At 36.0% G+C, this 16,700-nt stretch overlaps 1 protein-coding gene across 4 annotated transcripts in view; it reads right to left on the bottom strand.

The window, feature by feature from the left end:
• Nucleotides 1-16,700, bottom strand: part of LOC122809608 (anoctamin-10-like) — a 946,079-nt gene that overhangs the window by 132,123 nt on the left and 797,256 nt on the right. For 2 of the 4 annotated variants that reach the window (XM_044081230.1, XM_044081232.1), the window contains exon 11: nucleotides 6,760-6,897. The exons of the other annotated variants lie outside the window; for them this stretch is intronic. In XM_044081230.1, the coding sequence (XP_043937165.1) occupies nucleotides 6,760-6,897 (138 nt within the window). The remainder of the gene's footprint in view (nucleotides 1-6,759; nucleotides 6,898-16,700) is intronic. 4 annotated transcript variants of the gene reach the window in all.

The following is a 16,700-nucleotide window of genomic DNA, read 5'->3' as shown; positions in this document are numbered from 1 at the left end:
TTGATAATAATATTTAACACCATTAAATAGCACATGACATCAGGTCATATGATGAATCCAACCAATAAAAACCTTATAACAATTAGGTAAAACATTTTTAAAAAATATATGAAATATAAAACATATTTTAAATGGCTAGAAAACTTCAAAAATATTAAAACAAAAAAATCACAACTTGTTGAACATGCATAACATTTATATATATATATATATATATATATATATATATATATATATATATATATATATATATAGGTTCATAGATTAGTACTAGGCTAACTGCCCTTGCGAGCCATTTTAAGCCTAGCCAATTATCCCTTGTGAGACTCAAACTCTGTACCTTGTGTTTGCAAGGCAAACAGTGTGTGTGTGTGTGTGTGTGTGTGTGTGTGTGTGTGTGTGTGTGTGTGTGTGTGTGTGTGTGTGTAAATGTTAAATTAAATTATGTTGTGCACCAGAAACCCCAGGCTACCTCCCATTACCTTTCAAGATGTTTTAGCTTAAGAACGGAGAAATAGAACAACAGTCATTAAGACCCGGGAATTGCAATGCATTTAACCTTAAAATCCATATTAACTCATTCCTGTTTAAATGCTCATCTATCAAAAAAACTCTTGGGTCCCTTACAACATAATCTAACACTACAAATTTAAAATGTGCCCTGGTTTCTCAACAACATGTCGATATAATGCATTTGATAATTTTTCCTTGGCTATATCATTGTGCATCTCAGAAAAGAGTTGTCCCAAATGAGCAGGTAGGTAAGGAAGTTGAGGTGAGGTGTGATGATTTTAGCTCCTTGATAGTCACTTATTCCCCTCAAGTTTATGAGATTTTAGATGTAGTTAAAAAATATTGGGTGTACATTTCAAGGTGGTGTTTCAAAAGGGGAGATGTTTTAAAAACTTATTAGAAATGGGATGTGATGAGGGTGGTGATATGAGACCTAGTGGTATGTTTAAGTGTAGCCACTGTTCCCAGCGTTGACATATATTTGTTTGTGAATCTTTCTACATTAGGAACAGAAAATTTACCATGAAAATGCATTTCAGTTGTGATTCTAAGGGGGTGGTCTACTGTGCTTTATGTCAACAGTGCAGTGCGTTTTATATTGGAAAAACTCTGCGCAGAATTAAAGATAGACTATAAGAGCATATTAATGATGTAGCCAAGGAAAAATTATCAGATGCATTATATCGGCATGTTGTTGAGAAACCAGGGCACAATTTTAAATTTGTAGTGTTAGATTATGTTGTATGGGACCCAAGAAGTTTTTTGAGAGATGAGCATTTTAAACAGAAAGAGTTAATATGGATTTTAAGGTTAAATGCATTGCAATTCCCAGGTCTTAATGACTGTTGTTCTATTTCTCTGTTGCTTAATCTAAATTTCTTGAAGGGTAATGGGTAGTAGCCTGGGGTTTGTGGTGCACAGCATAATACAATACAACATTTACACACACACACACACACACACACACATATATATATAAATATATATATGTATATATATATATATATATATATAAATATATATATGTATATATATATACACATACGCACACATTTTATGCATGTTCAACAAGTTGTGATTTTTTTGGTTTTATTTATTATTTTTGAAGTTTGCTAGTCATTTAAAATATATTTTATATTTCATATATTTAAAAAAAAATTAACCTAATTGGTATAAGGTTTTTATTGGTTGGATGCATCATATGGCCTGATGTCATGTGTTATTTAATGGTGTTAATTATTATTATCAACAGTTCTGATAAAGTCGTTATTCAAGACGAAGGTGCTTGACTGCTGTACTTTGGATTTTGGAATAAAGTGGTCCTTGTGTGCTGTTTGCCTGCCTTCCTGCCTTTGGTTATGAGTATTTGTGTTTTAGTATTGTGTGCAATAATCTTAGATAATTGTCTTTCAACTTATGCTTCCTTAGTTTAACCCAAACTCTAGTAGAAGCCTTTGCATTAATATCTGCAGCTACAACAGCCCCCCATATCATGATCTCCTCCTAATAAATCAGTAACAGCAGCATGAGCAAATCCTTTAGTGTTACCTGACCTAGTATCAACACAATGAATATCAGACACATGAGGGTACCATATTAGACTTTCCAGGAGAAACCTAAGAAGACAGGGACAGGGTTAGAGACAACATCAACCCTGTGTTCCAAATTACTATTAGAAGAAGAAGAAGGGCAGTCCAAAAAGGCAAGCTCCCAAGCATTACACTTACAGCAATGCAAAACACAATTAACAGGAGAATGTTTAAGCTCACAGTGGTATGTACAATGTCTTTTAGGATAAATATGACGACGATGTAGAAAACCTCCACAAAGAAAATCAGACTTTGGTTAGCTTGTATGTTTAACAGAACACTTATAACCATGTAATGTCATTATACTTGGCATGATTGGTGTGACGGGCCCCTTTATCTCAATCCAGTAATCAAGAAGCCTCAATCCTTACCACTGATACCAGTGAGAGGCAGTCACTAAAATCAGGAATGGATTTGCACAGTATTTCAAATGCAGCTCTCTGCATCAAGCACAATTTCCTTCAAGAGCACAGAGGGAACACTCTCCAGTGGGACTGGACTCTCTGTCTTGCCAGATCCCAAACAAGACTCACTTTGAAGCATTGTGTCCCAGTTCCAAGTATCTGACACACACACTCGAATAAAACACACACACACACACACACACACACACACACACACACACACACACACACACACACACACACACACACACACATCTGGGAAAAGCTGACACAGATTCACCAGCCGTGTCCCCTCTCTCCAGGCAACAAGGTAGATTGCTACCACCGGTCAAATACTCTAAGGCTCTTATAAAGAGTAATCAATTATATTGTGTCAAATCAATACCAATATAAATGGCAGAGTGTGACAGAAGCAGTAAGGCTTATCTGAGTGGCCGCAGTGCTACTAAAATAAGCACAAGTACTCTCAAGATGTTAAAAGTATTCTGTAAAAGACCAGCCACAATGAAAAGGTATAAAATATTTAATAATAGATAACAGCAGAATATTTAATATTTAGTTACAATAAACAACAGAGTTCAGTCACAGGAAATATAAAAATAGCACAATTGGGCAGAATCTCACATATGCAGAAAAAATAAGATTAAACTAATCTCACTGTGTTATTCCTAACTGAACTAAAGGGAAACTGTCCTTAGTTAACTCATTTAGTATCGCAAGGCAATATTGTTCTGCTAAGATGCTCACTTCCACAAGGCAAGATGAGATACTACACACTGACTGAACTATACAACTAACAACTGCACAACTGTGATAACTGACACAGATCTTTTAAATCAGGTTCCAAAGAAAAACAAAAACAAACAACAAACTGCTGCTGCCAGAGTTCCATCCTTCAGCTGGTTATAGAATGACATCACAACTAGTCACCTGACTCACATTCAGAACTCTGTTAAGATTTTGTTGCACCATTCTTAACATGACACTTTTACAAATAAATTTTAATACAAGCATCAATGTGACAGTCAACTGACATAAGATTATTTGCAAAACTTCAGTCAGTCATGACATATACCTCTCAATGTCACACTTAGTAAATATGTACATTTTTATTATCCACTTTTAAAATAACCCAAAAACCCCAACTACCAGTTCACAATTTCCTGTCTTCCAAACATTTTTAATATCTGTAACAGAAGCACAGTAAACAGAAAAAAAGAAGACATTTCAGAATTCTCAGTTTCAGAAGAAAGTAACTGCATAGTCCCTTTATACTTAGTCTGAAAATTCCTGAGTAAGACATGATAAGAATTCCAAAGAAAAGAATGTTTTTCGCCCCAAAAGATTGTAGAAAGGAATGAGCCATATCAAAAGTCTTAATAATCAAGTCAGAAAAAATTCAGACCCTAAATTAATTTCTCAGTGAGATCCAAAGCACCAATTTCACAGGTCACATCAATCAATACCAATGGAATCCAACCAGGAAATTTAGAAAACAGGGTGTTTCAGCCAAGCAGCAGGTGAATGAAGCACCTTACTACCAAGAACAGTATTGGCAGCCTCAGCATAAGATTTTAGAAACTCACAGCATTATCTGCAGGTTTATCCACCCCAGAGGAGCAGTTCAGCAATGGAAACAAAGAATTTTGATCGTCCATAGGAACAGACGTTCTGGAAGATACAGGAAGCAATACTTCTCCATAGTGTCACCCTAAGAAAGATCTCAGTAAACAGTTTAACTAAAACAGATCATCATCAGATTATAATCTGAATCAGTGAAGCAACAGAATAAATTAACTGATTTAGAAAGATATCTAGAAGAAAAAACAGCAGAAATTGCTGCCATAACTCTCTGGCCGCCTATGCACCCAAAATGAGATCAGAAACAGCAGGAAAGTTCCACGATGCCAAGGCCAAGTTTCCCGTAGTACTATAAAATACCACCTCGAGTCCCCTGAAAAGAGTCCACTAGCCTAATGGGACTAACACAGTCACCAAAGGATAAATAAGAAAGAAAGAGCTTTTTATTCTATTTCCAGTACACTATATTGTGTAATTCATGACTTTTTATTATTTTTTGAAGTGTCTATACTAACGTACATGCTCAGTCCAAGAAATGGAGGGATTAACTGAATGTAAAGATGATAAAAATACTTTTCAGTGTCTGAAAGAGACAGATCATTTCACAGGCAATGTGTCTGATAAACAATTATTAGTTCAGTGCTAATACTGAACCCCTAACTAAGTGTATATCTGAGAGCATATACGCCTATATAACCTCAGAGACCAAACACACAATGATGTACAGAGCAGATTTTTTTGAATGATTGTATTTCAACTATACAGACTTTAAAAATGGAATGTAGAGGGTTGACACTGTAATAGAAGCAGTTATAATTTCATCAGACCAGGGCAAGAGACAAGGGGTGGATGCCACAAGTGATTCTCATAAGCATGCCAGGAATAAAGGATAGACTATAATATCAAGTCTTACCTTAAAAGTGAAATGCAGGAGAAAGGCAAAAAGTAGAATGCATGGTAAGGAAAGAAAACTGAACTCAAAGTAAAGAAACTGATTCCGGTGTAGCCTTGGAACAGAATGGCAAGATCCTTCTTAGAAGAAGTGTGTGGTATCTAGCTCAAGGGATAGTGAGGAAGAAGAAACATGATAAGCCTTGCATCAAATCATTGACTGAAAGCAGGAAGGACAAGTCAGATTCTATTGCTGACAGTGACTGATGGAATGCCTTTGATAAGGGGAACTGCAAAAATATGGTTGCATGTCTGAAAAAAAGTGAAAAATCTGGATCTGACATGAAGACTGGCACAGAGCAATCCAGAGACTTTTATTTGTTATGAGCCCAAACAGGCTGTCAGAATGGTTTGCTTTTGTTATCCATGGCTAGAAATCATCATGGATTATGGAAATTCCACAACTGATTACTGGAGAACGCCCCTAACTTGTAGGTAGTGACTGAAGCTAATCACTTGAAAACTGAGGAAATAGAATGCCCAGATTTAAGAGCATCCTTTAAAGCATTTTCTTTCTCAGTAGAAGTGATAGGTGTTAGAGTGGGTCAGTCTTCCTGTGAACCATCCTATCCCCAATCCCCTTGGCCACCTGCAAAATTCACAATAGGTGCTTTGAGAGGTGCACATGAGCTTGCATGCTTGAGCAGCCTCCCCAAAAGAAAAGGACACCTCTTATAATGTGGACACATCAGGCTGTTTATGCTGCCAGCAATACTGCTACTTTCTTGAAGATATTGCCAATGTAACAAGCCAAATTGCCTCCCTCCCCTTAGGATGGGGTAGCCCCCATACTCACCTACTAAGTCCATCTTATACCCGTGTTACTAGCTGAACATGGGATGTCTGTGGTACACTTAGGGGTCTGCCACTGCATGTCTTCTCTAATATTTAATCATGACATTATTAAATTATATTCCATTTTCTCTAGTTTGTAGCCTATATTCAAGGTAAGTTTTTATGAGTATGGAGATTCCCTCATCACTCACAGTTTCTACAACTGTGACTTGCACTAAACTCCATAATCTGAGGAACAATCAATATGTTTTTGAATTGAAATTCTGTAACAGTTCAGATATCTGTGTATTCCAGGTACTGGATCACTTTAAAAGTGCATTATTTGTAGATGTTGAGTGCAACAGAGCACTGATCTTACCAGGCCATTTTCAGGCTTAGCCCATGGATACATGAACTTTTCAATCAGATCACCAATAACACATATTCAGAGTACAATATGGTATAATTCTAACATTCTTCATTCCTGGGTGAATATTATAAATGAAGATTTGTACCAGGGTCCATAACAGTATCTGTAAAAAGAAGCCTGCTTATTGTTTAGATCCATCTGACAGCACCATTAAATAACAAGGGAGCTTGTAGTGTACTTACCTTTTAAAGTAATATATGAGGTGATATGCCAAGTCAGATGGGCACATAATTTCTGTATGACTTTAAGTTTGTCTTCATGTTACAATAATTCTTACTGAGAGCTCAAATAACATTCATAAAGTCACAGTCATTAATATACTTCAGGTCAGTGTTGTAATTTTTTGGGCTTGAATGAGCAGAAATTAAAATCAAAGAATGTGACTTTAATATAAAATATTATTTTCCGGTAATAGTGTTACTTATGAGTGCAGTTATAGTCCTGTGAAAATGCACTGGTGCATGCAATGTAATGCTTATGAGAATTATAGTCAACTAAAAATAAATTACTAAAATACCTCCACTATGGCTGTGTACAGAATCAGTTGTCCTGTTGTGATACCATAGTCTTTGGCAAACTCCCTCACCTGAGGGGAAATGCAGATCAGGAAGCAATTTGTGATAACAGAGAAGTATCCCAGCATTTCAAATGCAGTCTATGAAAAAAATAGTATAATTATGGTATCTTGCACATAACATTTCAAGTTATTTTTATTTTTGTATTGACCTAGGTTAAGCAATGTTCTTATCAAATAAATTAATGACTCTCACATATCACCACACTGATTTGGTGTAGCTTTTTCTCAATCTGGAGATAGAATTTATTTAGCCCTCCTTTGACTGACATTCTTTACCTATGTAGAAATTAAATTTATAAATTTAAAAAGAATAGGAAAATGCATACCTGGTTACTTTGAAAAAATCTTGGTTGATGGTATTTTCCACACTTTAGATCCATACTCAGAAAACCAATTTGATTGACTATTTTCAATGCACATTTAAAGTAAAACATAGTGTTTGCATTATAAAAAAACATGTAATTTTATAAGGGGAAAATATATGGTGTGCTGTATACTGAACAGATTTACTAACTGCACATGCGAGATTCTGAAATAATGCCTTAGAGTACGCTTCTCTCCTACACTTTTTGTTTACTGCAAGTTTCATCAATATTGCTTATGCACACTTACATATGTATGTATGTAGACACACACACACACACACACACACACACACACACACACACACACACACACACACACACACACACACACACACACACACACACACACACACACGTTTCTTCAAATCAAAATGCAGAAACATAAATGTGGAAATTCACTTACAATGGAAAAAACTTTGAAATAGCACTGATTAGAAAAAGAGAACAAATGTTCTTTTTTGTGATTACTCAGCTAGACTTTTTTAAGAATTTTTTTTACTCAGACTATTTTAAGAATTTTTAAGTGCCAATAGAACCTACAGTGTTTAAACAGTTCTGATTTAAAGACAACAGTAGTCTCCCATTGAGCCAACACAATATTGGCAAATAGGGGGACACAAGCTGCCCCCATTGTTACACCCATTTTCTGCCTGAACAATTGATTTTCAAACAATTTCTCTATAGGGAAGACCATCAACTCCTTTAATAAACATATTTATTAACATTTATATGACATATGGAAAAGCAACATGAATAATGCCTTAACAAAACATATCCATGAATTTCCTAACCACTATTTCAAATTCAGTGCATTGGAACAAGTAGTGAAACAGGGCAAGGGGGTACCCACCCCATTGTTTACTGAATACAAGGAACTACTGTGGCAACTGAGATGTGATGCCACACATCCACCTGGACTTAATGATACGGCCTCCATTTCTAGCTTACTAAAATTAAAGGCAGATTTTCATATTTGAAGACATTCTCAAATAAGTGGTATTTCATAGGGTTTGTGTAAATGAACAGGCTATGGTCAACCTACATATTGCATTTTATTTATTTTATGTTGCACAAACATTCCTGATTGTATTGAAGAAGGCATTGTGGTGATGTAGTGGATTTTATTTTATTTCATTTGAATGCAAACTTTTTAAGAAATGTATTATTGAGGGATCATGTGACTGATATTTTGTATAAAAGGAAGTGATTTTTTTGTATAAAAGGAAATGATATTTTATGTTCACTTAATCTGAAGAAGTCAGGTTGTTTTACGCCGACGAAAGCACTCATATTAAAGTGTAGTCCATTCCTGTGAGCTGGTCTTCATGCTTTATTTATTTTTTAAAAGTTTTATTTGTGTTTTGTGCTTCTCAATTAATGTGGAGCCTAAATACCAAGTGGAAGGTTCTAAGTCGGGTAGTAATTTTCCACATTCTTTGGATCATAGGATGCATTTTTTAGGGTGGCAGTGGCAATACACTCTTTTAATACATCTGGAACTACAAATAAATTAGAGCAGAGCACACACCCTAACAAATTACAGAACATTCAGGCAAGACAGAACTCGCCTAGTTGCATCAGCGACCAATATGTAAGAGGCTACATAAAGTCATGAAATCGCACCAAAGACCTTTGAAATTCATTCTAACATAATTTAGGAGGCATCTGTACAGTGGTACTGAATGACCCATAAGACATGACTAGAAAGATTTAAGACCTAGTTTGGCAATGTTCTTATCAAATAAATGAATGGCTGTTTTGAATTCTAATGTCAATAAAGCTTTTCAGTTCAATGGGACAGCAAGCCATACAGCCTGTCAAGCAGCTGAAATAGTATAAGTAGTAAATTTGATGCCATATAAATGTTACTGGCCAAGAATATTACCTTCTACTTGTAAATCCTGACTAGATAAAAAATGTGTGAGAATGTTAGAAAATAAATTCTGAACACATAACAGGTGAGGTAAACTCCCTAATCTCCCATGTGTTACTGCCCAAGTCAGTGCTCTGTTTTGGTCTCTCTGCCATTTAACCAATCTTACAATATTGTATTATTTGCAGTAAAGTTAGGAATCAAGTAGGGTCTTCTGTGTTATACAGCGAGAATAATAATATCCTCAGTGGAAAAAAGATGTATATTAGAAATCCAGAAAAGGTCTAGTGTAGTATGAATCACCTTCCCAACCTTGGTCATATTTCTGTCCAGTAGCATCAATCACCTTCCCAACCTTGGTCATATCTCTGCCCAGTAACATTAATCACCTCTCCAACCTCAGTCACACCTTTCTCCATTCCCCATTAATTTATTGTAATTCTGAAGAGACTGCTACTTGTTTTTGTTATGCATTTTTATAAGTCTCAGGTTCAAAAAAGCAGGGCACATTCCCAAGTAAAATTGGTTCCTTTTCACAGCCAACCACAAACAGTATAAACCAAAAGTCAGCAAAAAGATGATGTGTGCATAGGCTCACAAAGGACTGGTTTTGCCAAAAAAGTTGGCTTTTTTAGCAATTATCATACTCATTAAAATATATATTTTTAAATAAGTCATATGATGAAAATTAAACTATAAATTAGATCCATAATGAATCAGCAAGGGTCTACACTCGCAAACACAAACTGATGCAATCAAGCCTTTTGTGTCTGTTGAGCTTAGCAATATGTAATGAGCATCCATAATATGTGACATAGTTCTGACTGTATTTTGAAAGACAAAGAACATCTATTAATAGACATGCTTTTTATAAAATCAGCAGTATGTGCTCCCTTACAAGCTGTTTCCTCAAAAAATGTTCTCCCACAGTATCAGCAAAGAAGTTGACAGATGAATGAACATGGCTTTTTATAAAATCAGCAGTACGTGCTTTCTCATAAGATATTTCCTTAAAAACATGTCTGTCACAATATTTGAAAAAGCTTGATGTAATTCTTCACAGATGAATGGACATAGTCAACAGAAAAAACAATTTGTATATGCTTTCCCACAAGATATTTCCTTAAAAAACAAGCCTGGAAAGTAAAGCATCAACAGAACAGATGTTTCTGTACAAAGTCCAAAAAAAAAGATACCAACAAGAAAACCAGGATCTAAAGTGCGTGAGAAGAGCAGTATAAATAACCTGTAAAAATCTAGCTAATTTTAGCGGTATTTGTAGGAACACACTTGTTCTGAGGTATTATGTAGGAGAATAATAATTTATACTAATTGTGAAGTAAAACCTTGAACATCTATGCTACAAGCTGTCACAGCAGTACTGTTGTTTGTTATAAGAGTAAGTTATTTATTAGTAACTGTGTTTACAGTAAAATAGTATTGTGCTGCAAAGTATATTTCTTTATCAGTGTGCAATTGCAAGGCTCAGTGCTGTAGATGCAGTCATGCAAACCTCTGTGTAATAACCAGACTCTAATTCATAAACAGACAGCAACACTTTGTATTTTAAGAAGACTTTGATTTCAGTACAGTGCAGCACAGCAGCATCTTCATAATTAATTTTTTAATGGTGGCTCTAGCCTGTATCCAAACATATGGGGAGTGGTGCCTTGTATAAGGTCACTCTAGTAAAGGTGCAGTAACTAAAATTTGTATATATGAGTCCTACATAGGAGCACTACAGCTTTATACAGCTTGCAGCAGTACAGTTTTCAGACATCTAAATCCAGAGAGACTGACGTACAGGAAGGTTGCAGTGCCATAAATTCTCCAAGAAAGGTGAAGAACAAGCTTTTGAAGCCACCCACTGCCAGCTTCATTTCACCAGCTTCTCAAGTGACTATGAAACATTTCCCAGCCATCCGCAACAACAGCTTGATCACCTGTTATCTTGCTAATTGGTAAGACTTTTTCCTATGTCACATATAAGTATGGATGCCATTAGGGGCTATAGCAGGAGATGTAAACAAAGCTTTAGTCTTAATGTCTCAGAACAACCAGACAAAATATGGGGAAAATTTAATGTTGGTATACATAGCACATTAGTAAATGTAAAACTTTATTAGGGCAAGTTGATGTTCAGGCATTATGTAAGTGGGTTGTAACATTTGATTGGTATCTGAAACAAAAAATGAAGCATGTCATAGTAAATGTTTATTGTGTGAATCATCTAAAACAGTTTTTTTGTGCACAATGCGATAAAAATACAGTGCAGGCCATAGTTCAGAGGTTAGACTGTAAAGACAGACCTGTTAATGGTGACAAACCAAAAAAAGGTAAAATGTTTATCTTACATACAGATATTAAACAAGTGTGTTCTGTTACTGCATTGATATCAGAGTTAGAACAGCAGTCAGATCTATTACTGACAGAATCTTCCATAGATCTTTTTACACCCTTTTAAAAATATGTACAACAGTGGAATGAAGCCACTGCTCAACACACAACAGATGAGGACAGGGGCAAGGTTCTTGATCATTTAACAGAAGAATTTAACAAATTCCTAAGAGAAAACAAGGTAAGTTCAAAAAGTTCAGAAATGATATACAAGAACTCTGTCAAAAGTGCATAAGGGCCCTACAATCAACAGAAGAGTCTACTAAAAAGTATCATAAAACCTATAAAGAAGTACACAAGGAAATATCAGATCTTAAGCAACAGTTACAGGATGAAGAAAATCTGGTTAGTGATGTTCAGGATAAACTAATACAAGCTAATATTTGAATAGAAGAGTTAAAGGAGGAATTGCAGAGCACAAAACCAGTACAAGTCATAGAACAGGGAACCACTGCAGATCTATATACATAGTCTAGATTATTACAAAGCTTACCACAGTGGGATGATAAAAAGGCATAGTTTACAACATGCTTGCATTTGAAGAATGGGTAGCATACATAGCAGGATCTGATGTATGGACAGATGCGTTACTTAGATGTTTCTGTATTTTTATTCCCAAATGTTTTAAAACTTTCATTCAGTTAAAGAAAGACACATCAGTTAAGCAGTAAAGTAGGACATATGACAGCTGTTCTAATGGCATACACACAAGGGCAGCCTCTCACAGCTAAGCTGTTAGATAATTTTAAAATCACCATCTCAGATAAATTAATGGAACAAGCTGACCATTTCAGACTTGCCTTTCAGATAGAAATATGCAAAAAACAGAAATACAAAAACAGTTAATACATTGCTTTCTAGAGCAAGTCAAAGGGATCCCAGGGGATATTAAATGCATTTATGAAGAAAATTCAGATACCCTCACTGATTTGAAATTAATGAGGGGACGGACTATGGCACATTGGGCCAATAGTGGGACATTATACTCGCACCATATATTTGCATTAGGAGAGGGTTGTGAGCCATTTGAGGGAATTGGAGAGGTTAAAAACTGAGGAAGGCAATAGTGGTGTGAAAAACCACCAGCAGGTAGAGCTGCATCTGCGCCAACAGCTCCTGTTCCTGTGCCTGTAGCACCAGGATCGGGTGTAGGTAATGAACAAAAGGCACCAACATGTTTTTTTTTGTAAGAAAATAGGGCATGCTAAACAAACTTGTGATCACTACAAAGCATAGCATAAAAAGAAGGAAGAACAGGGTATGTTTACCAAAACAGAACCAAATGATTTGCAAGAAAAATCAGAAAAACAGGTCTATGCACAGAGACCTTACAATATTACAATTTTGGTAAAGACAGCTATAAGGGCCATCAATACACATGAAAAGGGGATTTATGCCCCATAGATCTTCAAGCAGCCTCACCTGTAAATCCAAAACATTTGGTAGAGCAGGCAGAAGGGATGGCTAGGCAGCAGTTATGAAAAGAGATTGAAAAACCTAAATATGTAGATCACTCAGACACAGATGATTGAAAAACCTAAATATGTAGATCACTCAGACACAGATGAAGACGACAAGCAAGAACATGCAGTGTGTCATATTGCATTTGACAATAAAGGGAAGGATGAGTGGATCTCCTTACAATAGAGGTATGCCGCCCCTACTCTGGTATCTTTCCTGACTACTTTTAAAAGGAGTTGTGATGGAAAACCACTGACTGATATCTGGGTAGAGGGGTCACTATGGAAAAATGTCTTGTTAGACACAGGAGCAGCAGTATCTGTCACAAATAGACAATTACCTGTAAATCCTATAAAAAAAGGTTTGCATTTCAGCATCATTTAATGGAACAAGATGCTATGCAGTGGGTAGCCAAGATGTATACATAAACTTTAACCAAGAAGGACAGACATGGGAGGGTGCATTTTTAATGCTTCTATCCTGCTCAACTACCATTATTGGTATGGGCATTCTAGGACCTTTGGGCATAGTAATTGACTTGCCTAACAGTATTCTGTGGATAGGAGACAGGAAAAAAGGAGAGGGAGTGAAAAGTGCAGGTTGCTGTGCAATCTCTCTTCCTGAAAAATCTGACAAGCCTACAGGATATGTGAATACAGACAGTGAGGATGTGTTGCAGCATTTACAACAGTAATTCACAAACCTGTGGTCTAAGGGTCCCAGTGATTGTGGAAAAATAGAAAAGCCAGTAGGGGTGGGTAGTGATCAGGAATTGTTTTTGAAATGGAGGTATATAAATACCTCCATTTCAGAAACAATATCCCATTCCAAGGGAGGCAGAAGAACATATGGAAAATGCATTGCAGAATGCGAAAAGGAAGGAATTATACAAAAAGGCAACAGTCCCACAAAACAAGTAAAAATACAGTAGTTATCATCTTGTTATTGACTCATGGAAGGTTAATCAATACACAACTCCTAGAGCACATTTGATTCTGGGAGTTCCATAGTTGCCTGCACATATTAAGCTACAAAGTAAGTGGTTTACAGAAACAGATTTAGCAAATGGCTTTTTTGTAGTACCACTTAGGAAAAAAGACTGACCACAATTTGCCTTTACATTTTAAAAAACAGCAACATGTCATGCCAAGATTATCTCAAGGATTTCAAAACAGTCCAGTTATTTTTCACCAGACAGTAGGATCCATATTGCAACATCTGGAAAAGGATCATTCAGTGTAAAAAAACAAAAAAGTGTAAAGAAAAGTAAAAAGGATGAGGCATTTTTACAAATGAGCATAAAATTAGCAGAAGCTACAAAATTAATAACACCACAAAGTTGCCATCTGTGCTACAGGTAGCAACAGGGAAGAAAACACTGTCTGTGTTGCTATTACAGGAATGGCCACATGGTGTTAACAGAATGAAAAAAAACATTACATCCAGTTACTTTCTGTAGTAATAAGATGATCTCAGTGAACTGGGCTATACCCTTGCATACAGCATTATTAGCCGTTTACTGGGGTATTAAGAACTGAGTATCTGACTGTATTTTCCAGTATTATAATACAAACACCACACCAAGCAGTGAAAGCTCTAGTAGATAATTTTGAAATGAATAAAATCACAGATGGTATTAGTCAGGCAGTCTTTGCAAAACGGATGGCACTGTTTGGAATGATAACTGTTGCAATTCAGACAGGAGACAAATATTTGTCAAATCACATGGGATATCTAGGAAAACAGCATGACTGCCTAGAAAAAATAATGTCGCCGGACGTACAATTTTTGGCAATTGATTTTAATCACTTTAACCCATCCATCTTTGTAGATGGAACATGGTATTGGGACAAAGGCAAATACTGGACAGGATTTGCTGTAGTTCTGGAAAATCCACAGATGGGTTCTCCCAAACTAATCAAGTTACCAGCACATATGTCAGCTCAAAGAACTGAATTGGAGGCAGTACTGTACATGCCAAGGTATTATAATCCTGTTAACATTTTCTCAGACAGTGCTTATGTAGTAAATTATTTAAGACTGCAAATGGACACCTGGATAAGGTGAGAATTTGTAGACAGTGTAGGCAAACCATTATGCCATGCCGATGTATTAAAAGACATACATAAACTTATAACAATGTCAAATCAACAAGGAAAGTACAGCATTTTAAAAGTAAAAGCACACCAAAAACCAACAAGTGACACTTTCAGGTTAAATACACTGGCTGATTCATTAGCAAAACAAGCAGCACAAAGTGGTAAAAAAACTTTCAGGGTATGCGTACACTGATGCAGAAGTTAGCGCCTTAAAAACAGAAGCTAGTACCTTAAAATAGCTAGACCAACAATCTATTAAGGAAGAGCTCATAAATATTCAAAGATAGCAAGGTTTAAAAGAAGAAACAGACCAATGCATGACTGCAGGAGTACCGCCAAAAGAATACTATGTATATCCCACTACAAAAGGGTTACTGTTGCCGTTAGCACATCAGTTGGTTAAATTAAATCACCAAATACTGGGACATGTAGGAACTGATAAGCTATGGGTGGTTGTAAAAAAAAAAATATTGGAACCCAAATCTAAAAAAATGTCTGTAGGCTAATTGTAGAAGAATGTCTAATTTATTTATAGGTAAATGCTAAAAGCAAAAAACCTCAGTTACATCGGGGGAGCTAGCAGATGGGCCATGGTATGTAGTTCAAATAGACTATGCAGGTCCTTTGCCAACAACAATAGGAGGGTATGGATACCTACTAGTAGTAGTGGATTTTTTTTCAAACTGGATAGAAACAATTCCTACCAAAACCATGACAGCAAAGGCAATAGCAGAAGCCTTATGGAAAAATATTTTCTGTCATTGGGGGTGGCAACATGTCATAGAATCAGACAATGGTCCACAGTTTGTTAGAAATCTCATTAAGCAAATGAGTAATTTGTTGGGCATACAGCAAAGATTTTGTGTACTATACCTTCCGCAATCCAATGGCATAGTAGAGCGCATGAATCAGACATTAAAAGAACATCTAAAAAGGCATCCTTGGAAAAAGGCAATACCTGGGAACTGCATTTGCCTGGCATTTTAATGGGTTTTCAGGCAACACCAAATAGCAAAATGGGTATTTCACCATATGAAATAATGACAGGTCATAAAATGGCCATACAACTACCATTTGATCTGGATACCATTTGATCTGGATATACCTAATGATAGGCCTATGTTAGAAATTATTAAGCATCAGCATTGGTTAAAAAGGCCTACAGAAATATGTGATTGCAATGCAAGAGAGCAAGCATTCCACCTATGGAGAAAGGAGCCAATTTTCCCACCTGAAGAAAACCTTCCCTGCAGACCAAAAGTATTGGTAAAAACATTCCAAATGGAAGGTCCGTGGGATAGCAACTGGCAAGGCCCTTTTGAAGTAGCGGAACAAATTGGACCATTAGTGTACAAAATCAAAGGAAAAAAGAAAAAAAACAGAACAATGTTGGTACATAAAGATCAGTTAAGAGTTATTAAAACTAGTGAGCAATGTAAATCTGGTTAATTGTATTCTCTTGTGAAATTCACATGGTTTAAAATGTATCCTTTTGGAAATCCAGTTTTGAATGACCAAAGGCAAAATGATTCAGCAATGGAATTTCTATTTAAAGGATGTTTTTTTTTAAATTGATAATAGCTATCATACTAACTATTGTTGCATTACTTAGCATTAAATTTTACTTACAACCTGTTAATCAAACTGTAAAGTTAAATGAGAGAGAGAGAGTAAAGAGATGTGGAA

Source organism: Protopterus annectens, chromosome 8.part0 (genome assembly GCF_019279795.1).
Source record: "Protopterus annectens isolate FY-2018-M chromosome 8.part0, PAN1.0, whole genome shotgun sequence".
In the NCBI taxonomy this organism is placed as follows: Eukaryota; Metazoa; Chordata; order Ceratodontiformes; family Protopteridae; genus Protopterus; species Protopterus annectens.
This window is presented reverse-complemented; position numbering and strand designations above follow the sequence as displayed.